This window comes from Prenolepis imparis, unplaced genomic scaffold (assembly GCF_030444845.1).
Source record: "Prenolepis imparis isolate NDT839.2.m4 unplaced genomic scaffold, iyPreImpa1.0 SCAF_9, whole genome shotgun sequence".
Lineage (NCBI taxonomy): Eukaryota > Metazoa > Arthropoda > Insecta > Hymenoptera > Formicidae > Prenolepis > Prenolepis imparis.
The window spans coordinates 5,043,551-5,069,082 of record NW_028141167.1 but is presented as its reverse complement, the minus strand read 5'-3'; the positions used below and the strand labels follow the sequence as shown (position 1 = coordinate 5,069,082).

General features: G+C 42.0%; 2 protein-coding genes across 8 annotated transcripts in view; one reads left to right on the top strand and one right to left on the bottom strand.

The window, feature by feature from the left end:
* The window catches only part of LOC145940367 (uncharacterized), a 278,019-nt gene that overhangs the window by 77,930 nt on the left and 174,557 nt on the right, over positions 1 to 25,532 (top strand). For 3 of the 4 annotated variants that reach the window (XM_083045442.1, XM_083045439.1, XM_083045441.1), the window contains exons 6-7: positions 20,930 to 21,215; positions 21,321 to 21,364. In XM_083045442.1, coding sequence (XP_082901568.1) covers positions 21,148 to 21,215; positions 21,321 to 21,364 — 112 coding nt within the window. In that variant the 5' untranslated portion in view covers positions 20,930 to 21,147. Of the gene's footprint in view, positions 1 to 19,164; positions 19,252 to 20,929; positions 21,216 to 21,320; positions 21,365 to 25,532 lie in introns of those variants that run through there. The other variant, XM_083045440.1, reaches the window with a different exon arrangement.
* LOC145940362 (uncharacterized) overlaps positions 1 to 25,532 on the bottom strand; it is a 66,050-nt gene that overhangs the window by 19,617 nt on the left and 20,901 nt on the right. For all 4 annotated transcript variants that reach the window (XM_083045426.1, XM_083045428.1, XM_083045429.1 and 1 more), the window contains one exon: positions 533 to 587. In XM_083045426.1, coding sequence (XP_082901552.1) covers positions 533 to 587 — 55 coding nt within the window. The remainder of the gene's footprint in view (positions 1 to 532; positions 588 to 25,532) is intronic.

Here is a 25,532-nt window from a genome sequence, read left to right as displayed (position 1 = left end):
TCCGCGTTTCCTGCGCACAACCGCATGTAATCGGTGTACCGGGGAAGTTCAAAGGGACAATCCGCAGATTTTCTAGCATATCGCGCGGGCGCGGTTCTGTTTGTTCGTCCGGTGGAATTACCGATGACACGCGGCGGACGGGCGCTTCGGCGACGAGAGTAGAGATTTATTAATCGGCAAACCCGCACGCAGAAAGAGATAAAGGAAGAGAGCGGAATGATATCTAAATCATTCGAGACGCGATTCAATAATTTAGAAGCCCATGCGGCGTAAAATTTGGCTCAAGATTTCCGAAACGATGTACGACCTGACCTCGCGGTGAAAAGAGGAAAAAACGAATCGAGTCGACCAAATAACGTGACGCGTTGGACGAATGAGACTTTGCACGCGTGCACACACGGCAGGTATATGTACACCTTTGAGTCTTATTTTGTAAGGGGATCTCGTAATCTTTCAGCCGGGTAAAGGAAGTTTCAGAGGGAGATTTACGCTACGGGAGAGACATAGATAATGAAAGATTCTCTCTACTCACTTGGATAGTGATCATCCTCGGATATGTCGGCTGGCTCCGGGGTCGAGATATTTTCCTGCAACAGAAATACAAAGCCGTTAGATCCTGAAGCGTCGTTTCCTGCTCGAGTCGTAGATAGTCGTCCTGGTAGTCGAACGGTTTCGCGCGATACGGGCTAATAGGACAAAATTCTTCCAACGTGTTTAGAAGTTCGCGAAACTCATTTTCCGTAACTGTCGGTTGTGATAATACCGCGCGAACGCAGCCGCGACCTAACCACATCGTTACTCAGGGACAGATGTTCGCGGCCTCATTCAATCTTGCTGTACACCATCCATGCCATTTTTGGTAAGGAGGTGTCCTTTAATATATATTAACATAAAAAATGTTGTAAGTAATTTCATCCTTTATTATAGATCAAAGATTATAATGTAGGTGCATTACATGTATAAGATCTTATCTTAATCTCTAATTATTTTTGTAATGACATATAATTGAAGTAATATAATTACCTATATTCTTTTAAAAACATAGACAATTATCTATGTTTAATTATTGAAATTATTCATTAATATGTTTTTCATTTTCTGTTAATGTTAGCAATATTAGCAACATATATTATTTTAATTATTATTTATATATACTTATGTATATACACGCATACATATTCTAATTTATTCAAGAATCAAAATAAATTACAAAAACATTCAAATTCTTTCATTCATACTATATTGTATCGCGGCATAAAACATACGGTTGAGAAGAAGCTATCGAAGGCTGTCCGCGTTACCATACGCCTACAGGAAGACCGTGGACTTTATTGTCCTAGATCAAGAGCTGGCGGCGATGCGCGATTCGTCGAAACGCAAATTGCTTACGCCTCGATGCTACACGCGCGAAGGTAACGCGCGTCAAGAATCTCGAATCAGTAGCGCGAACAAGCATCGGCTCTCAACCCTTTCTCGATACGATCAATCCATCCGATTTAGGTACCGCCTCATATATACAGAAATATTTTTCAAACATAATACAACTGATTTTACGTTCATTAAAAAATTATTAATTATTACGCATGTCAAGTTCTAATTCCTCATCGTAGTAACACAAATATAGCAAGCGTGCATAATAATTAATTAAGATCACTTTTTCGGTAACTATACTAATATACAATCTTATTGTATATCTAATGAAATTTCTTACAATGTAACCGATACATTACATTCATGACACGCGGAAACAGACTTCTCTAAAGCGTTCACCAAAGAAAAACGTTCTCTTTTTTACGCTACTGGCCGAGATCGAGCGGTCAGGGACGTTTGGGGGGAGGGAAGGGCGGAATAAGGCCGAGGCTTGTGGTCGAATGGAGGATCCCTCTATATGGTCAGGTCGTTTTTCATCGAAAAGAGCAGCGCGAAGCGTTCTCCGCGTTCCGCGATATCGCATCACGCGCCGCGCTCTAATCGATCCTCGCATCGAGAGGCAAGCTTTAGCGGCGCGATTCTATCTCGCTTTGATTGATTTTATGTCGACGAAATTAACGGGTTTTTCCCCAGATGAAACGAACGAACGGCCGGTCGGCCGACAGTTTCGCAAGGCATGCACTAACGTAGCCTGTGCGCGATGCCTGGGCCGACTGGTTCGCGCTGCGCGTTTCTGCAGCGGCACAGCCTCTCCTATCTGTGTCAGGTCTCGTGTTGCAACTCCAGAAGGTCGACCGGTATACAACGCGGAGAGCACGGCCAATTGATACCGGCCGCAACTTTGTCCAGCAGGCTTGTAGGACATAGGCGGCGTGTATAGGCGCACGAGCGAACGAGAGTGTGCATATACGTGTGTCAGTGCGTGTATCAATGTGTGCAGCGCTGCAAAAACTCCTGATGATGTAACCGAGAAATTCCGACGCGCGGACGAACGTGGAAATCGCGAGAGCGACGAGGAGATCCAATCGCGACAAAATGTCGCATTTTAAAAAAAGAACGGATAGTTGTCTTTTCTGCGCTCCTTCTCTTTTTTACGGAGGAGAAGAATTCTCATAAAATATACAAAGAGTACTTTGATATTTCTACGATAATGAAATATATTTTACAACGCGTTTTACGATTTTGCAGTTTTGTTTGCTATGGGATACGAAGAAAATAAGTACACGAATGTCTCGAAATGTTGCGGATTTTTTCGCATCGCTTTTATCTATATTGAAATAGATATGATTCCGTTTATACGTATCAACAATGCATCAAATTTAGAATCGCCAGTTATATGTATAAATCAGAGAGTCAACTTTTCTCTATATTTAATCTATTTCATTTCTAATATAATTTAGCATATTTTACTATATATATAGTTGTGTGTGTGAATAAATAAGTATATAAATAATTAAAATAATATATTGCTAATATTATTAACATTAACAGAAAATGAAAAACTATTAATGAATAATTTCAAGAAAAAAATTGCTTTGGATAATAATTAAAACTATTACATCATATTGAATTTTTATCCTTGCACTTTGCTTTTGATATCGTTTGTATTTTTCAATCGGCCGATACAGATCGACGAGCGTATTCAAAAGTTCATCGGTATTAGATAAAAACACAGAATCTGTGTTTAATAATCGGTGGAATTTATTGGCCGGATATAATCTCACTCGCTCTTTCTTTTCCTTTCTAAATACGCCGTTGACTTCAAGCTGCATCCGCGGAAGGTTATTTTAAGAATCTTTCATTAAGAATTTAATATAACCCGATTTTCATGGAATCGGTCGCGGAAGTATATATACGTATCTATCGATTATAATGAGCCATCTTTGTGATCTAAGAAACGAGTCGACTCATGACATCGTAGGAAAAAAAGATTAGTTAAAGATTCCAAGGTATAGAAAAAAGTACAAATAAAAATATATAATTTCAAAACAAAATATAAATATAAAAGGACGAGAGGATAAAATTTCTGTCGCAAGTATTCCCGACAAAGAAGCCCCCTCCTCTCTCTGATAAATTCGAATTATCTAAACTTTCGTATCTGCGATTTGAAGAATAGTCCTGCGATCAAGCGAGCCACTTGTACCGGAGTTTGTTTCGATCTCGCTCGGCAGGGTACACCGTCAAGGTGTCTATCATTAAAGATAATCGCGGCAGGTTACCTTCTGAGAAAGAGTCGATCGGTGACGAGCGGATCCGAGCTCCGCAGCGGTATTCTTGTAATTGATACTATCAATACGATCGTTACGAGTTATCCTATGCGTCAGGATATCTGCGAATTATTGCGTTTAATTTACGACAAGGACACGAGCGATATGGAAAGTTTTCGTTATGCGGTACTCGTCTAACGGTACTTTAATATACTGAAAGTCAAACTGGAGTCATACAATCTTACATGGAGTATTAACATTTTTTTTAGCATTCAACTGCCCTCTCTCTCTCTCTCTCTCTCTCTCTCTCTCTCTCTCTCATAAAAAATGCTTTACAAAATTTATTAATTAAAACTCATGAAAATAAAATAAAGATGTAAAATTATGTGGAAATGATCCATAAGCAACGAAAATTTCGCGAAATGCGAAATTGTGACGCATAAATACATAGAGATTATTTTTGTAATATCAAGATCTGAACGCATCGCGCTAATTTCATTCGCTGCGCCCAAGGACCCCGACGCGTTGTGTCGCAGGTATTAGTTTATTAATACTCCCGGTCTTCCCACTTCTATACCGGGCTACCACGCTCCTTCTCTTTCTCTCTCCTTCTCACCTACGCACGGGGGCCGCCCCACTTCCGGCGGATGTACCCTGATAAATGGGAATCTCACTGTGCGCACGACCGGCCGGCCGTATACACCTACGACGAATGAGAAACGATCCCGGCATGCGTCTTCCAGGCATAAAGTACGAGAGAACGAAGAGATAGAGAGAGGCGAACGCAGGATGAGGAGCGGAGTTAAAACGAGAGCTAAGAGTAGCCGCGCCGTTTAAGATCTCCTGGAAGCGTCGAGCTAACGATTCCACTCCGGCTATCTCGTTCAAGAGATCCCGACGATGATCACGGAGATGAGAATTCTGTTGCGTCGTTCGTTGCCGGGGTCACGTCTCGCTATAACGCAACGAGCGTTACCGCACTACGAATGCGCCGCTCGATTCGTGCGCACGCATTCGTACGTGGGAACATACAATAGAGTCGGGGATAAGAAGAAGAAGAAAACGCGGAGAACATTCTTAACTCGCGCTGCTAACGCTCCGGAACGATGAGAGGAGATTCTTCTCTCTTCTCGTCTCTGTCCCATAAAGAAGAGAGACGTATCGTAAGAGACGGAATCAGATCTATATAGAGAGGGAATTGCGGGGGTAAAGAAGAGAAGCTGCGCTCGCGCGGGCTGGGTGGATATACGGTTGAAACATTTGTTTAGTTGGCTGCAATTAAGCCACTTGGCGGCAATTGTTTGTCGCTCAGCAACAGAATTCCGCTCCCACCGTACAGCCGCCGTGCCGGCTCCACAAGATGCGTGTAGTACACGGTTACTTACGCGCGCGTGTACGACACGAGAGGAGGCGATGGGGGTCTCTATCTCTCCGCGGGCGGGAACCTCGCGCGCGCGTTGTGTTGTGTTGTGTTGTGTTGTACCAACTCGCCACCAACACAACAATTCCAAACGATAAAGGCGAGCGAGTTGCCGGGGTTAGGGGTCAACCGGGTCCAGTAGCCGGTGTACGACCAATCAGCGGCAACCGGCCGGACACCGCCGCGAGATCGTTCGAGATGATTGTCTTTGGTCTTTCGAGGCAAGCGAAGATGCTGAATTGCCCGTCGAAGCCGCGCGCGCGACTAACGAACAAGAATCTTCAAACCATTTAAAGATCGGCGAGTTCCCTTCAAGAGTGAAGTTTTTCCGACTCTGTTTTTCTTTGCAATGTTTCTAAAGTAATTCGACCTTTATAATGCATGATAATTAAAACTAGTAGCTTTATTCAAAGAGGAAACATATAATTTAAGATGAAAGAGATCAATTAATAATATAACAATTTTTTTTTATTAAGTATTAGTTATTAAAATGAGATATTCTTATATAAAATATCACAGGAATGAGCAATAATCTTGTTTTCAATAAAAATACCGTTAATATAATAAGATTGCAAAAAGAAACATAATATCTTTAACTCTGATTCTAATATGTAGAATCCAGTTTCTCCGGAAGTCCATTGAATTATTAAATAGATGATTAGTAATATTTATTTGCTCTATATATATATAAATGCAAGGATATTCTTCAGGTTTTTTAAAAGAAGTAAATAAAAGTTTTGTTATTTTGCAAAATATCTTTCATGAAATACACTTTTTTTTTCGAAACGCGTAATCTATATGATTTAATCGAGACGAATCGAGCGAACACATTTAAAGCAATGAAACAACGCAATAAGAAATAAAGGAAAGGTCCAACTCGTCGGGGATCCGGAACACGGGACGACCGCACCGGGCCGCGACGTAAAAGGAGGACCGAATTGGGCCCGTTAGGATGATTGCTCGCGGAGAACGCTCGCTCGAGTGGTCGATTTAGTTGCCTCTTCTGGGTAGCTCTTTGGATAATGGGGAAATGATTGTGGCCTACCGGTGATTTCTCCGCTATATGTTTTAACCGGGGCAAAACACCTACCGGCCGTCGCGATTCAACCGTCTGTCCTTCTCTTTCTCTCCCCTCGGTCCTGCCTCTCTTTCTCGCTAGTGGCGAGCAATTCGGCGTGTACCGGGCGACTCTCAATTTCGGCTCATTTGCCTACCAAATCTGGCGTCGCATAAATACACGTAGGCTCCTACGGTGAACGGGTCTCAAGGCCGCCGGCAATTACCGACGCTATACGCCCTAGTTCGAAACGCTTTTATTTTTCTCCCTGCTGTACTTTTACCGTTTAACGCGCCTCGTTCTTTCGTTGTGCGTCCGTCTTTCCCAGGGATTCTTATAATCGAATTCCTGCTACTGTTGTGAAACGCCCTCGCCGCCGCGCTGCGGCCATCATCAGGACCGAAGTAGCGGATCTCACGGGCAGCAGACGGAGAGACAATCGCTGATTTCTCTCGGGACGGCAAAATTCAGTAGTCACAGTTGACGCGTCTACAAGAAGCGCAAACGTCGACTTCGCGCTTCGAGATTCATCATCGCTGCGAAAAGCAAGATGATTGTCCTTGCGGTAACCATGAGAGAGAGAGAAGGAGATTGCGAGAACCGCGGAGCGAGTCATGTTTGTCGAAAGATCGCATCGAGAGAGATGTGTATCGAGGAGGGGACAGATTCCTCGCTTGACTTTTCGCGCGTTCGCCCTCCAAGAGTTACGCGTGATCGTGCGATATACTCGAGAGCAAACTCGACGAATCGCTCGCCGATATATAGGTCGGCCGAGACGAGAGGAGAGGAACGACGCGTGACGTCATTGGCATACGCTTCCAAAGCCGCGCGTCCAGGTTGCGTCAGGGGGAGATCGGCGGAGATCTCTCCGTTGGAGGAGATTTCTGATCTGGAAAGCAAATGCGGAGTAGGAGGCGATGGTAGGAGGACGACAGGGTCACCGTCAGCGGGATAACCTCACACGTGTGCGTCCCAAAAAAAGGAGAAGAAATAAAAAGACGACGGCGGCGGCGGCGGACGAACCCAATGGCGTCGACAGGAAAGACGGCGCGCACTTTGCCAAGCCTTCGTTGCGCTTCGCCGTTCAAAGGCGACGTCGTAAAAGCGCGAGCATGAATCAATGATAGACGTACGAAATTGATTTTCCGCGATCGTGTACAGAAACGGTAATCATTTTTGTTTAGGAAAAAAAAAATCGCAATCTTCTTTCAATTTACACAAAGTAAATGAAATACGGAGAGATTATTATATAATTTATTGTATCTCTCGCTATCGTTATATTTTTTTTTTTTATTTTCCTTTTAACTGCAAATATTAGCATTGAACTTTTCTCTTCTGTCTGGAACCATTCGAGATTCAATTGAGACGAAAAAAAATGTAAATTCGACCGAGACCAGGCGTCGTAAAAGGCTTTTTTCATAGATTTCGCTCGCGATAACGTGGGAAATTGTAAAGTTGAGAGATTAAAATGCAGTACGATCGGGAGTAACATTGTCAGAGCCACGAACAACCACGGTATCCGGCGTGGCCGGTTGGCTACCTTACTTGACCCCTGCGCAACGAGGGACAATTGGGTGTAACAGTCTCCCATTCGTCGGTCCGTCCGCCCGTCCCTCTCATACGTGTTGCCCCGTACGTGTCCGTGTTTCTCTGAATCCTCGGCCGTGTAATACATCCATTACTCCCGAGGCGTACAATGTGCGTGTGCGTCGTCGAGCGGTATATACACGCACACGTGTATCGCCTCTGTTGCCTTCCACCGAGGGGAAAAGTCCAACGACGACGACGACGACGACGAAAAGATTCCCGCCGCGTGCATTAACGAAGAAGACTCGGGGTCCTGAAGTCTCGCCGAGCACTAAACGTGAAAACTGCAGGTCGTTTGCGACGCAAGCGAATCTTGATATTCCAGGCATTATCCTGGGTAACAGGTTTTCTCTCTATGATCGATTATTTGAGATTTAAAGAGGGGGTAGAAGACGATAATAGATCCAAAGCAAAAAAACACTGTAGAATTATCGAGATGATTAATAGATCAACAGGCAAAATTGCGAGCTTTTGCTTTGTACAGTTTATCGGAATTTATGATGAACAGTTGCGTTAGTTTAGTGATATTAAGAGAACGTCTTCTCGTCGTCGTAAACTTTCATTCGCGCAGCATGTTTTCGATATCCAAGAATCCTTGCAGAAGCTCGTCCCGTATAAGGGACGACGTAACGACGAAACATTAAAAATGTTTAACTTATAATACGACGCCTCTAATTACGTTATCGCGCAGAGACGTACATGTAAAGCCCAACCACGATATTTTTTCGTTTTCAAGAAAATCAAAAAAATCTTGCAAGCTCTCTCAATCTCTCTCTCTCTTTTATTATTAAAAACGATCCGTCTCGCCGCGACGGAAAGAAGATTCATACGCGAATGAATGCGTTAAGCATCGCGAAATTCATAACGGATCGAGCGTGTCCCGTTGACGCGGCATTCAATATCACCTGACGGCGAGACCAAAGCTGGAAGAGAAGAAGATGCGTATCGGTCGCGAACGCGCGGGTCCAAAGTATCCTCGTCGCGGGGCGGAGGACGGGATGAGCGAAGGGTACGTGGAGGAGGAGGAGGAGGGAAAAGAAGAGGATAGAGCGGCGCGAGCGGTTTCGAGCACGCGCCCTGCTCTATTTGGCTCTCCCACGTAGCGTGCCGCTTCGATTCGTTCTTTCCTTTAGTCGCGTCTCGCCCCGCGAGCAGGAAACGTGCACTCTTCGTATTTTGCTTGTCGTCGTTTTCCTGCTTTCAGTTGCGACACACTACGTATACGTGTGTGTGTGTGTTTCCCGATGTAGCGCGGGAAAAACCATATGCGGAAAAAAACCGTATATACACGCTCTCTCTGCCGCTCCTCTTCCACGTTACGAGACCGTTAATTTCAGGATTGCGCAATCAGAATCTTTCCACAAGTTTTCAGATTCGCGCTGGAACTTGCAGCGGACGTATCGAGATATTCAAATTTTTATTAATTTTAAACTGGAAAGATCCGGGTGAAAAGTTTACGCACAAATAATATTTATTTAGGCCGAAAACGATAAGATAAAAAGTAGAACGCTTTAAAATAAAAATATCTTAATATAATTTTACTATGGCATTTCTTAAATATCGATGCTGTATACAAAGACGTAGGCAGACGTACATTCTCCTAGCAATTCAACTTTGATTTTAGCGATGCAATTTATTGCATTTCCTCCCTTCACCAATCATCTCTTTCCGTCACACTATTTCCGCTGACAAAGGCTCGATAATTAATCCGGACAATATCTCTTCCCTCTTCTCTCTCTCTCTCTCTCTCTGTACGTGTTATAGGTCCATGAACTAATCCAGGCAGTTGTCTCATCTCGATATCACGCCTGCCTATTAATATGCGAAGATCATTAGCTGCGGCCGCTTCCGGGTGGCATGACTCCGCAACGCTCGAAAGCCGTTCGATGCATCGCGCGATCACCCACAATTATCGGCGACGATCCGCTGGAAACGTCCCACGTGCTCTAAGCAACCAGCCAGTGTTTCAATAATGCCCCGACTCTCCCTCTCCCCTCTTCCCCCTTTGCTTGTTTGCCTCAAGCACCTCCGCCGCTGAAACGCACGCTCTATCTAGAGACCGAGCGTGCATGCATGTGTATGCGTGGACACGCGGGGGCCCCTCCAGGTCTCGAGCTGAACTCACATGTGAGATCCAGCGAGCCAGGCCTGCTGGTCTGCCAAGGGAATATTATACTTGGCGATGACGCGTACACGCCGCACGAGGAGGCTATCTCGCCTCGACGAGAGGCTCGGAAGAAAAGAGAAGGGGAGTAGGGAGGGACAGCAGGGGGAAAGCCTAGGGTGTGCCACAAGGATGAGGCAAAAGGTAGAGGATATACGGACGGAGAGCGAGCAAAGGGGGAATACAGGCGCCGAAGGTTTAATCAGAGGGGGCTATCGACATCAATCTTTCCTCTCACGCGGTTTCCAGCGAACGCCACGATCGCCGCGAGAATCGCTTAGAATTGGTGGAGGTGTTGTTGAAGATCTGCTCGTACGATCTATGTCTTTGTGCGGAAGAGGTTTGCACAACAATACGGTTTAGGTAGAATAGTATTTCATAAAGATGACAAAATATATAGATGCTAATACGGTAGTTTTGATAAAAGAAAATTGCTTTAGTCGAGCCGAACTGTTATGGAAACGAGATGATAAAATGCCTGTTGCCGATGACGGAATAAGAGCTTTCTCAATTATGGTTTAAACGAAGACGTAGTTCGAACACGATATTCCCGAGATAGTCGACGGCGATCTAAGTATAAGTCCAAGTGATGTGCGTCATGTACGGGATTAATCTCCTGCATAGAAAAAATAGACAATTCCATGTAAAAGAAAAACGTTGACACCCGTTCCAGGAATATGCCATCCGTTTTAAGACAATTGCTGCCCGAAATAGGATCCGTAGGATAAAGTTCAATTTCTGCTATTCGAGGCAGGAATAAATCGATGGCAGGAGTTGGATTTTAATTAAAACGCGAGAAATTTTGTTAAATTATCGATAGCTTTTTACTTAGATGATACGCGATATTTATTGTGTAATTATAGATTCTTTAAATTATTAAAACTTTTGTCAATATATAATTATACAAATACAACATTTTGTCAAATTCTCTAAAAACTGCATTTAACGTAACTGTAATATATTCACGAAAATATATTGTGCAATCTATTTCGATCAATAATGATCGCAATTGAAATGTAACTCAAAATCTTTCTAATTTATACTTTTTTATAATCTAAAAAGCCTCACTCTAGATGCTCTATAATTTGTGATAAAATTCGAAATTAAATTGTATTTATAATCTATTTATAATATCATATAATGTATGTAATGTATATAATGTTTAATATAGAAAAAATACAGAGAAAATATAATTTAAAGAATTAAGATATTTATATCAGGATATCCATACACATTACACATATAATAAGATATAATAAGATTATAGACACATAAAATTATAAATAGATTTTTGTCTTGCATTCTGTCGCAAATTATAGATTGTTTAAAGTAGGTTTAAGAATTAATGAAAACATTTAGAAAAGATGAAAATTATATAAGACTTATATTTTAAGTTTTAATATTTTTATTTTTGATAAAAAAATATACGCGCGAAATATCTCTCTGCTTTCTTACTGCCGTAGAGTGAATTTTCAAAGCAAAAAGAGCCGGTACGAATCAGGCAATAGATTGTCGGTCGCGTAAGTAAAGGACAAATGCATTTTCCAACCGTGACACACGCTCCAGTAACATTTCTCGGCGGAAGGTGACTGTCCTTGAGCTGATTGTCCGAATGACAGGGCGAGGCGAAGAAGAGGCGACGGTGAAAAACATCTTGAAAAGGGGCCTCGAAAAAAAGAAATCGAATCAGCGCGTCCTCCTGCTTTTGACCTTGTTAAAAAAAAATCCGCATTCTTACACTAAAGTCACGTACATATATACTCTTCGTTTCTCATTCTCAGCGCGGTGTAATAAAGCGCGATATCGAATCTAAACGTTTACAAACACGTTGCTCCTCGTAATTCATGCCGACATAATTTCTAATCACCTGTCGTACTCTCTCTCGCATATAGAGAGTTGCTTACCGTTTTACTATGCGCTAATTAGATTGAATAGCGCAGGCGCTATTCGCATTAGCGCGACGCTTGTTATTGACCGATATTAATCCGTGAGATTGAGCTATCCATGACACTTTTCACTCGACCGAACATTGCGGAGCGCGATCTATATGGCCGAAAGGAGGGGACTCAATCGCCTCTCACCGTCCAATCCATAAACCGAGAGAGCTACCTCCGTTTTGTATTTCGCTAATTGCCCTTGAGGGGGATCGGTTTCCCAGAGACCAATAAAGAGCCCGTTTCTTTTCTCTGCCTCTCCCTCCCCCCAAACCCCCACCCCTCCCTTATCCGCATCTGACCGGTCTCTTTCTCTTTTTCTCTCTGTCTCTTTCTCTTTCTTTCTCCGGTCACAGACCAAACGGGACGGCAAGAAGAAGCACAACGACGATGAAAGGAAGAAGAGAGAGAGAGAGAGAGAGAGAGAGAGAGAGAGAGAGAGAGAGAGAAGCAGTCAGCTAGAGTGCCGTTTTATTTTGGCATGCTGCGAGGAGAAGAGGATCCTTTTTATTTCTTCCGTAGCACTGGCGGCTACGCTCTTGCTTCGCTGTAAGGTATTCTATGATGCTTCGTCGGCTCCAACGGCGCCCCTGCTAAATGGAATACGACCGGAGGCTGGTTGAAAGGAGAAAGCGAGAGACAGATAGTGAAAAAGAGAGAGAAGAGCAACGGAGATAGGGACAAAGAGAAAAAGACGAAGACGAAGAAGAGCGGTAACACGACGGTTGGAGAGAGAGAAAGAAAGAGAGAGATCCCGTGTATATAACTCTCCCCCCGAGTCTTTTCCTTTTGTCCCCTCGTCGTCCCCCAGGCCTTTTCTAGTCCGGCTATACTTCCTCCTCCCTCCAGGGCCACTCCTGCCCCCATTTCCCCTGGCATTGGGAATTTTTTCGAGGGCTCGCCTGAGAGAGGCGGCTCGTAGTCGCCAGGCTGCCAAGCGTGAGCAGACCGACCGCTCTCGGGTCGAACCCACACCTACGGCTCGAGGTCGATACACGCTTCTCCGCTTCGCTTTACTTATTCGCTCTGTTGGGAGGACACGGTATCCGACCGAGCAACCGCAACGAGACTCGCGTGAACACGAGCAAAACCGAACAGAAACTAAAACCGGCTTCGACGAGCAATAAACAAATAAATAAATAAATGAAAGAATCAACCGCGATAAATCGAACAATTAAAGTAGGATTTACAAAGTAAGAAAAATCACCTTATTTTGCATGTTGTTTTTGATATTATATTGCAGCTTTTTTTTAGCTTTATGTTAAATAATCTGAGAATACTATAAACAAAAAAAAATCGTAAAGAAGATCGGCATAACTTTTCTAATAACTTTGGGTTTTCTCGACATTTACGCTAGTCTTACAAAAGCGGAGTTTTCTTGGAAATCGAGAGACTGCATCGCTTTTACGAGCTCTTTTTCCGCAGTACTATCGCTTACGTGATGCAATTGATGAGATAACTCGCTCGCCGAGTTCACGTATATGCGAGGACCATTTAAGGGAGTGCACGTAAGCACGAGTTATCATCCCGCATGAAGTTTTCTTTACTCCGGCTTTCCGTAGACTCGAGTCCAACGCTAGGTACATCTGTACGAGCATACAGCCCACGTCGGCTTTTGTATAAGAGCAAAACAGGAGAGAAGAGCACGAGGAATGAGAGAACCCAAGAAAGTGACGTCGAGAGGGTGGGGTGGTAGTCGTTGAACGGGTGGGTCGCGGACACGGGGCGAGACGCGTGTTGCAGGGAGGTCGGCGACGATGGAGAAGGGGTGGGAGGGAGAGGGTGGGTGTACATTGGAAGAAGCAGTAGAAGTCGGAGAGTGGGCAGCGAGAGAGAACCGAGACTCTCGGATTGAGAAAGGGAGATACCGGAGAGGAAGAGTCCTGTGATGGCAAAGAGGGAAGAGGGAGGAAAGGGGGGAGGTCAGGACAGAGTCAGAGAGACGGTAGAAGTGGGAGTCAAGAACCCTACAAGGAATTAAGAGCTTATTCGTAACAGGCACCATGATGAAGATCCTATGCTTCTAGAGAGAGAGATAAAGAGATAGAAGACGGACGTCGGAAGAAGAGAGAGGAAGCACGAAACTACCTCGACTCTCCCACACCGACGATCTTTGGAATACCAATCAAGCGACTAATGCGTTTGGCGTCCATGCGGGCGTCCAATTGCTCTCAACGAGTCAGCCCGCGTCGAACTTTCGATCTTACCGATATATTTCGAACGAAACTTCCTGTGAGTACATCTCGTAGTCCCGGGTGCTCGTTAGAAATCAGATGTGTATGTAGCAGGATTTTGAAATATACAGTTATAGATATAATCGCATCGAGAGTAGTTAGCACTTGAACATTATAAAGATTAAAGCTCTTCAATCTCAATATAATATAATCTATTGAGAATTGGCACATAAATTTCCGAAAGGCTACTTTAGTAATATCACTAATTGAAGTAATTCTAGAATGCGACGTCTAACACGAATTTAATATAATGATATTTAATATAATGATAATTAAATTAAATTATATATTCAATTATAATATATATATTACGCTGCAATTTTGCTTCGAGATATTAAACCACGTCGATGCACCTCGTAAATAACTCATAAGCGTTAATGAACAAAACAAACGATATCTCAGAGCGGCGAACGCGTTAAGTAGAGAACTCGGAGGACGCTATATCAGCGATCATTACAATAGTATCTCTGTGAGAAGACTCTTGTCACCGCCGCGCCGTGAAATAACTCGTATAAACGGCGAGATCACAGGGCAGTTTACGGGAAATGATCAGTGTCGTGGAAACATAACAGGTTGCGAGTTATGACAGAGGCTTAAACTTTTACTGGTTTAGAAGCGTCAGCGTCTGAGATGTGTTTGCTCTATATCGTGCGTACCTCTCTTTCATCTGTCTCGCTTTTTCGCAGCCTCGCCCATCTCTTCGTCTTCTCAGTCGCTATTTTTCCGCTATTTTTTACGCGCGTGTTTCCGGTGTTTTTTGTTTTCCTTTACGTTTTCGAGTTTTCTCTTTCATTTTTTTTTCCCCGCTCTAAAATGTTGGCGAAAATTGAGCAAAACAGAACAAAGACGAAATTCCACCCCGCGTTTAAAAAAGGGTTCGAATAGAGCGGATAATATTGACAGTGCGATCTGCAGACAGCGCAACGATGGGTGGGTCGGTGGCTGGAAGAGGTGAAGAGGAGAAGAGGGGTGCCTTTAAACCGGCGCGGCAGAGTGAGATTTTATAGGAGTTTATCTTCCGGTGATGGGTATGCTGGATGGGAATGGAGCCGTTTCAAAACTGCTGGCGGTTATCGTAGCCAAAAAGACGAAGCGAGGTGATGCACACATGCTGGCCGTCGAAAAAAGAAGGAATAGGACGCGCGGAAAGGGATGGAGATGGAAACGCGAGACGGGAAAGAAAGTATATTGAAGTCGATTGTAGTTACATGTGCGTGTTGGCTTTGTGAATCTTGACGAAAATATGCAGGGAACGCGATTTCTTGGATGGTATTATCAGTTTACGCGGATTTTCTCCGCAAAAATGCATAAAGATAAATATGTATAGCTGAGATTTATTTATCAAGACACAAGAAAAGCTTAATCTGCACTGAATTTTAAATATTATTTTTTATTAATCTTTAATTCAGAGAGAAAGATGAGAGAAGTTAATTTTATTTTGCTATATTTATTTGAGATTTTCAATTGGAAATATTATTAAATTCTATTAAAATAATATCTTTACAATTTTTGCAGTTATTATCAAAGATTTGCGAATTTTTTATCTGCACTTGATGAGAAATCTCGCGAGAGCGAATATATATTCAACGACTATATAATATATTTGTTATGTCGCGTTACGTATTTAGATCCCGAGAACACCTGCGTGGAATTAGCACAAGACGGAGTTATTAACGATGCTAAAATATCGAATAAGAAAGTAGTAGCGGACGAAAGTTCCCTCGTCGGAGTTCCTTGGCGCGTCTCCGCTCTTCGGCTTTAAGTCATTGACGCGATTCAAGCGGTTCGTAATGAAAGCGGAACTCCGTAACGAAGTCCTACACATTCCTGGTTTAACGAACCATCTCCAGGCGTATACGCACGCGCGGGAGAATATTCAAGGTCATCGTTACCGGGTGTGCGGCTTCCTGCGGACCAAGAAACTTTTAACGCCGCCTCGCGCTCGCAGAGAAAGAGAGAAAGGGAGGAGCTTTCGAATTATATTGTGGTGGCTTGCACGATAGAAACGCGTGACGCCGAGACGACATAAATCGACATTGAACAAAACGCATGAAAGCGATAAAACCGTGGAAATGGCACCGCGTACAGCGTCCACACCCACGCTCTTAGCCGGATACATATACGATCTCTACCTACAAGTAATATGAGTTATACTGAAATTACCAACGCAACCACCCTTGCAGAGTAAATCTTGCGGGGTTGCTTTCTCTCTTTTAGAATTTACAAGGAAGAAATTTATTTGGATCAATCGTTTTAAATGGTGCGGATAAAAATTTGAATAATTTAAAAAGTTTCGCGTAAAGTAGACGGATGTTTCTCTCCTTGAAAAAATTCGAAGTAAATACATGTCTCGAGATTAATTTCATTATACGATGGCTATGCATTTTCAACGGATGTTGCGAGGGACGAGCGATCCCATTGACAAACCGACAGTGAGTTATCGAGAAATTGCGATCGCGATAAAAACCGAGACCTCCGTGATTATTGCGATAAGCGCGCCGCGCGCTTTCGTTGCTCTATTAATTTCCCCGGGTGTAAAAATAAAGCCCACGGCTGGCTTCGATGCGGACCCCCTCAGCGGAGAAACTCACCGATGCGTGACCCGCATCCGGTACCCGAGGTGTGCCGGAAAGGAATCGCGGTGGTGGCGGCAGAGACGACGACTACGACGACAACGGCGGTACGGACGAGTGTCGGCGTTTATATTTAAACCACCGCAGACTCATCGGAGTCGCCGTGTCGACTGACGCGCGCTACGTAAGACGCGCAACGCTCTCGCACGGAACGGCCAGATAACCCACGTGACCTTTTCCTCCCTTGCGTCTCGTCGCCGCTGCCGCCGCGCCGTCGTCGTCGCTGCTATATGCCGATGCGTCGGCGTGCAACACGCGGCGTCCCCCTTTCGCGTCGCCGGCGAGAATATCGCGCAGACAAAAAGTAGGGGTGAAAGAGAGACGATTGACACAGCGTACAGATTGGGTGAGAAGGGACGCAGAGGGAGGGTGGTGATTCGCGCGTCGGGTCAGACAGAGAAAAAGGCAGAGAAAAGGGGTGGCGCGACACCGCGTTTATAGTGGTAGCTTTCGATCGCACGTGCACGACGTAAAACGTTTTAGCGAATCGGGTAATTCATTCGAAAGGCATCGATATTATGTTTAAGAAAAATGACGTGTCATGATTTAATTTATGAATGTTAAATTGTATAAGAGTGTAAAAAGAGTTTGAAAATTAATTGATCTCAAATAAATAATTAGCACGTGCGTGTCGAGAAATCTCTTTAATGTTCACTTTAATATTCATGTATTAACTCAGTTTTGTTATCGATATGACTTTAGTCTATCTCATTCTACTTATGTAGAGATAATTAACAATGTGGAACCGATTTAAAATTGAAAACTCGTATTCCGGAAAAGCTACAAATGTGATTGGGCATAAGATAATTTTTTTGGAAATTGTAGAAATTTATAGCAAGAAATTAGAATAGAAATTTCGAATTAACAAATGCGTGCAATTTTGTATTGTCTCGTACAGTTCTCGTACAATTTATTAATTAAAAAATATTGATGTGTTCCAAGCATATCGTAATGAAAGGTGTGCGGATCGACTTTTAGAACTCACAATCCAATAAAACTATAGCAAATGGGCATATAAGAATAATTGCTTTCTAGAAAGAAAGGAGGAGACTTGACACAGAGAATAAGTTGTGAAGTAGGAGGTATGCGAGTAAATCAGGGTTTATAAGTTAAAGTTTAAGTAAGTTTGTAACTCTTCAAATCACATTACTGCGTTAAAATTGCCGAGTTTCGCAAGAATTCACACTTTTGCCAAATCAAGAGTACCTCAAACAAAATACATCTATCCGCCGGATGTGCGACATCGACGCCATCGCTAGCCGCGTTGCGTACGATAAATCTACAGGATGCGCGGAGAGGAGGGCGGAAAGGGAGGAAGAGGGATGACGCATGGGGGTGAAGACCGAGCGAGGGGAATCGACGTACGCGGCGACCGAAACTCAATGAACTACTATCGATTAGCTGCTCATTTCGCGTCGCGTTCGTGCGATGGACTCGTTAAACGATTCGGCCTCTCCATTCCTCCAACCCTTTTCCCGTCAGCCTCCTCTTCCTCCTACACCAACACGATGCCGACGCTGCCTCGCATATCCCGCCGTGTTATTCTTCTTTTTTTTTTTTTTTTTTTTTTTTTTTTTCATTGCACGCTATCACGCCATCCCGCCGGGGTAGTAAAGCGAGTCAGCGGGGTAGTAGGTCACCCGGGATTTTCGAAACGAAAGACGAGTCACGAGGATGCACGCTCGTTCGACAGGGTTTCACAGGGTGGAAGGAGAAGACGAAGGAGGTGAAAGCAGGTCGAACGGGAGGTTTTATAAAGTCTTGCTCGCGCATCGTTCCTTTTTCGTTGATAGCGAAGGAAAATAATGGATCTTGACAAGACATTCGGAAGAGAGAACTTGAGGTCTTCCATAGATTAGGTTGGATTGTCGAATTTAAGATCTCGGTTCAGATTTAAGAAAAGAACGATTAAAACGTTTCAAATAAATTAGTTTATCGAAATAACATAATTTTGATATAAATAATATTTTTTAATAGCTTGAATTTTCGAGAAACACTGGAAACATTTTTCATTAGAATGATTATGTATATATAAGAGTTGAGGCAATTCTCAGTTTTAATTTTCGCTTGTACGAAAAGTAAAATTTCAACAAAATATAACAATGCACAACAGGCGTTCGTGCCTTTTATGACAAAATCTTTCTTCGAGTGAAAGCATCTTAGAAAGTGCAGAAAGAAAAATATTTATTTGTATACATTCCAAAGTTAGAACAGATGGACGGATAACTCTTCGAAGCACTTATCCATATCTTGTATACTCATCCCGTATATATATATGTAGTAAAAGGAAATAAAAGACCTTGATTCTGGGATCTTCCGTTTACAATAATATTTCTCAGTAGAGAGACAAGTTCGAGATCATCGCCTACGAGCGGGAAAGCGTTCGGCGGAACAGGAAATTTACGCGAATCGCGACTCGATTTAACGAGCGATCGTGTTCGATTTGGCATACGTCCAATCGTCGTCGGCTTTTAGAGAAGGGAACGAAGGGGAGATTGGCAGCAGCGAAGCTCGCCGGAGAAGGTAGCGTACGACAGAGGGGAGGGAGAGGAGAAGGAGGAACACAGCGGGTGCGTGTCGAAAGGTGCGTTGTACTCAAACAAAGTGAGATATAATTAGACCGCGAACATTGCGCATTCGCTCCCGCGGGAGCCCACGTGTGAAAGTCGCGCCCGTACACCTCGGTCATCGCTAAAAAGATCTTCCGCGTCGATTCGTGCGCGCGACCGACTGGCAAAATAATTGACTTTTTAGGGGAGACGTTCCCCCCGCGTCGCGTCTCTCACGTGGCGCCCGAAACCGCCCCCGAAATAGAACATTGCGGTCTCTCGACAAACCGAGAGAGATACGGCTCTCGTGATTCCCGAGTGACTTCCTCTTTACCGATTTTTGTTCCTCGAAAAAACAGTGTATTAAATTCATGTAATATATATTTTGTGTATATAATGTAGAATATTATATGATACTATATGTTTATTTGACGTTTAGTACTCTGCAGTTCTTTGTTACAATTTTATTAGAAATATATCTAAATTATTTTTAATAATATTAAATTACTTGATTATTATTTGTCATGCTTGAAATAAAATAATGTTTCAAAGTAATTGAAACTGAAAGGAATTATCTTAATTTACATATATTCAATTTATTTTAAATCCAAATTTTCTAATATATAGATATCAATTTTGCTGTCAAAGAACTACTTTGTTGTTTCAAAGAATGCATTTCGAAATTAATGGCATATATTCGATTCCATCAACGGATTTTGCCAATAATTGATAGAAACAAATCAGACACGCTTTTTATAAATACACTAGAACAACATAAGCGTGCGCTACACGCGCACCATTCTTCGGTTTTATGTAAAAAAATATTTAAAAAAAAATAATATAAAGTTTATTTAAATTCGATTAATATTTTTTGACAAAAATTAGCTGATTAAAGCGTTAATTTGCTAATCAAATTTTAAAATAATAATATGTTAAAAAATTAAAATAGTAATATGTTGTAAATAATATGTTATAATATCTTATTCTCGATTAATATTTTTTGACAGAAATCAGCTGATAATATTTATTTTAATCAGCTGATTTCTGTCAAAAAATATTAATAAAGTGAAGATTTGCTAATTAAATATACTAGCTTACATATTTATATTTATATTGTGTATAATTTGCTAATTAAATTTTAAAATAATATGGTAAAAATTATAAAATAGTAATATGTTGTAAATAATATATTACAATACCTTATTCTCGATTAATATTTTTTCTTTCTAAAGCTATATATCTTTTCGAACGAATCTCCTTCGAGTTTTAATTCATTATTAATATTAAGTCATGTATATAGTATCGCGCGCGCGCTATAGCATGAAGTTGCTGATGTTTGTAGTTTCGGCCATTACCGAAACGCCGCGAGTATCAGGCAGTTCGAGCTGCGTCCCGCTGTAATTAATTAGTAAGTATAATCGTTAGAAACGATTTCTAACCTTTGTATTGTAATATTTATCAATCGCGTATCATAATTTCAACGTTAATATGTAGTCGTAATTGTTCGAAACGCATATTTTGCGAAAAATTCGATGCAAAATCTCTTGCCAACATAACCCAACTTAATCTAATTTTCGCGCGCGCGAATGTGTTGCGATCCGTGGATATATCTATCATTAATTCTAGCTTACATATTTATATTGTGCATGTTATAATGTGTGTGCGAAATAATAAGATTATTCTAATAATATATATGTATTTTATTTGTTACAGGTTGCATTGCGATACACAGTGCGATTCACGCGTCGTGTCGGGAGTGCCGTGTAAAATTTCGCGTGTCGGGAGTGCCGTGTAAAGTTTCGCGTGTCAGGAGTGCCGTGTAAAGTTTCGCGTGTCGGGAGTGCCGTGTAAAGTTTCGCGTGTCGGGAGTGCCGTATAAAGTGTCGGACAATCGTAATTATTCGTGTTTTCGCGAGTGCTACGAAGGCGCAATGAGGGTCAACCAAGAGAGGAGGAGGAGGCCCGGGGAGGCATCGGGCGACAGCGGAGCAACTGTGAGGTATGCAATATAAAAACATTTTTTCTAAACTACATTGTTTATGAGATTTTCGACACACATATATGTATTGTATATATATATATAATTTGAATATTTTGTTTTCAGATCAATGTGTGCTGTGTACTACAACTCCGCTATTGTACGTGTCGGTGAGTGAGAAATTGTTTATTTTTATTTTATAACATTTCTATAGCAGTAATGGGGGTCAACGGTTCAACATATATAATATGTTGAAAATATTTAAATAATAATGTTTTAAATCATATGTTATAATATCTTATCCGCGACTAATATTTTTTGACAAAAATCAACTGATAATTGTCAAAAATATTAGTCGAATTTAAATATTATAACATCTCGTTCTAAAAAGGCATGTTAAGTCGATTTTCGCGCAAGTATTGTTGCACCTTTTCCGCGATGCTGATTAACTGTTTCGATTCGCATGTGCGTTATATTCATAGCATCGAGAGGTTGTCATCGCGAGGATTAGTAGTTTAACAGTTTGTTCAAAATAAAATTAAATAAAATATATTTGAAATAATATGTTATAGTACTTTATCCGCGATTAATATTTTTGACAGAAATCAGCTGATAACTGTCAAAAATATTAATCGAGTTTAAAGTATTTTATAACATATTATTTAAAACTTAAAATATTATTATTTTACTTAATTTTATTTTGAACAAACTATCAAATTGTTAACCCTCGCGATGACAGCCTCTCGATGCTACGAATATAACGCACAACGCGAATCTTGACAGCCAATGAGCATTGCGGAAAAGCGATGACAACAATAAATTTTGATATATGCGGGTATCGATTTTACATATCTTTTTTAGAAAAGGATAAATACGCCGATATCTTGTTACATAAACGTTCGAACAGTTTGCTGGCACCAATTTAATTTTCCTTGGAATGATTAAACGCAAAAACTATATAACTGGCGAACACGGAGAAAGATTCTGAACGGAGATCACATTATAGAGAGGGAGAGGGACGCGGCGCCTCGGCTGCATTCTGCAGCCCCCGTAAATAATGGAGGCGATTGAGCGTAATATAGGGTACACAGGCTATGCGCCGTAATATGGTCCGAAAGGGTACGATGTTTCTGGTGTCGCGCCCCAACCCTTGTCATGAAAATAGCCCTTAGCATCGAGAAGCGACGCGTGTGCCAACCTTTGCGAGCATACAGCGCGCAATATCGCAAGAAGTCATAGCTGAGCCGAGGAGGCTACATAAAACTGCACCCGACCAACACTTTCTTTCGTGCAATGGCGCATTCGTTGATGTATATCGCCTTCGAGTTTTATTAGATTTCCCGATCGTCTTTCGTAGAATTGCATACGCTAAATTCAAGAAGCTTTACTAAATTGCTATATAAATTATATTTATATAACGAATACTTAAAAGATTTTTAAAGACATAAAAAATAATACTTTTCGCAAAAAGCGAAATAATGTACTATCGAAATTTTTTACGAAGTCTGCGCGATATTTGGAAATTGCTACAAATGTCTCAGAATATGGGTCTAAGTCAGAGTAGATGCATAGAGCAGATTGGGAGACGTAGAGGAAGCGGTTTTTGTTCACGCTCCGAAGAGACCGGTATCCGACCTCATTTCCACAGCGTTCAGAGTCGCTTCCGTTCTCGGATCATCGATTTTGCCAAGATTCGCTTTGTTGCCGTTCAGCTACTATCGAATGAGAGCCGCTGTCGCGTCGAGACTCATTGTCAGAGGTCTTGGCAACTTTAGGAGAGTGGGCGTTGCTGGCGGTGGTGTAGAGCGTCTGTCGGTAGTTCGTAGTTTTCGTACGGTCATCGTCCGTGTGTGTGCGTGCACACACGCATGCACCCGTGCATGCACCCGTATGCACGCGACGGACGCATCTACGTGCATCCGTGCATACGCTGCATCGCGTTCCGACGTGAGAACCCGTTACCGGAGATACCTTAATGTGTACCTCGCACTTGAGAGATACCTCTCTCCCCTCCGATTGTGTATATAACGCGCGATAACGTGGATTCCCTATGAAGTGAAGTAATATATCGATGTCATGTGCAATACGCGTTTGACTGTCGGTTGGAGATCGATGTGTAGGTACGTGATGCTCGTGCACGTATATATATCCGCCGATGCATACGCTTGCAAGGCTAACCTTGTCTTTTATGCCACACGATTTATGTCGTACGGTTTGGCTTCGGGGTCTTGCGTTATGTATCGATCTCTCGCGTAGAGTGTTGTATCTCGACCGAGCTAAAGCTACTCGAAAAAAAGAAAAAAAAATTTCTACAGACTTTTTGAAAATCAACAGGGCGAGGCACTTACGAGATTACGGTTATGCGGGACACGCGCTAAAACGCATTTCAATCTATGATTTATACGATCGAATGTTTCGCAAGAGCTCGCATTTCGTCAAAGTGACGCCGAGAAATTCGAGTGCGCGGCAAAAAGTGTATCATCATCCGTTAAAATCGAATGCAGACGGCCTTATGTAAGGGGACTCGCGTCTGAAGAACTGGATGCGGTCAATAAGTTGATTTTTGTGGTCAGGTTATTTTCTACGTGCAGAGTGACGTACCTACCTCTGGAACTGCATATGAAAACCCGCGGTGAAGAATTACATAACGAATACGTCTTAATTATACTCTTGTAAATGCAATAACCTTACGTCATTAAAATTTTTTTTCGCACATCCTATCTAATTCAAATTATTCCACTTAATCACGATGCAAGATCTGAATGTAAGATTTGAAGAAATCGCGATCTATCTCTGATGTTTCACGAAGGACATATATGTATATTTAAACTTTATTTTTGCATTTTTGCCTCTAATATTAAATTTTACGTAGATAAAAATATCAGCATTTGCAAAAATACTTTCACTTTCCTTGTGGGTCCCTCGCTCGTAAATCACGCTCGGCCTGCGTTTAATTCCCCCAAGTTCACGTACCCGGTGTTTGAAAAATGCTCGATGCACCGCGCATGATGTTAAGTTAGTACGTGCTTAAAGAGCTCAATCATCTAACAGGCGCGATCCAGCCGAGACATAAACGCTGAATGATGACGCTCCACCATATTGGTTGTACCTATATATGTATAAATGCGCAGTGAAAAAAGAGAGAAAGAGAGAGGTATTGGCTAACTAATATCTATACTTGACTCTTGAGAAACTTTTCGTGACATTTTATGTGGACAACGAAATAATTGTAATCGATTCTCAACTTCTTGGACTTATACTCGCGATCGATTATTTAATTAATTGATTGCAAGAAGCATGCAAAAAATTGTCGCGTCTTTTAATTCAATTCCAATTAATTTTAAATTAAATTAATTTTAGATTTTACAAGAATTCGATTCGTTTTATTTTAATTATTTAAGCGAGATTCTTACTGAGAATATCCATAATTGTTTTATAAACATATCAGAATAAATTTAATGTTATAACAATGTTGTATATACTTATATACCGTAGCGAGTATACTATGATATAAATAGAAACGACTCGTTTAAATTATGATTAGAGCTAATCGCGCTGATATCGGCCAATAGTTGATAGCATTGCTAACGCAGACCCTTTAGAATCCCGTGACAGACATAATGATTAGCAGAATGCAAGGAGGAAATCCAAGCGGAAATCGGGATGACTAGCGGATGTTCCAAATTGCGGCTGAAGTAGTGCCATTTCCTCTATAAATCAATACCAGGTATAGTCGGACAAAACACGCACGATTAGGAATTAGCGATCACGCGATGGATTGCTAGTCAACCCTTCGGGCATTTCAGAGCCAGTCTCCTCTATATATCGTACATTATTTCCTTATCATAATTACACGTGTGCAAACACACACATTGATTCATTGTGAGCTATTTATTTTTCTATATTCGCGATTACGCCTCACACGATCGACATATATAAAATGTATTAATTTTTTCTAATTTAGCTAAAAAAATTTAAATATTAATTACGCACTAAATTCGAAATCGTGTTAAATTATAATGTACGTCGAAAGGTTAATGCATCGTTTCTTCGTGTCGCTTCCTATCTCGTTTAAACGACGCCCAAGTTCACAATCATAGATTTCAATTAGTCGCAACTGTGTACGCGTCTCTCGTCCGGCGCATCTCAAATGTAACAGCATGCATCAACGTCCGATGTTTACCGTATTATAGGGTTGGAGTATTCCGTCCCGCCCGGCGGCGGCATGCGCGTAGTACATAATCGAAATGCAAAACGGCACGGGTGCGTCTCTGGATCGATGATATTAGGCGTGATAAGTTATCTCCGGCTCGCCCCGTAATAACGGCACCACGGGAA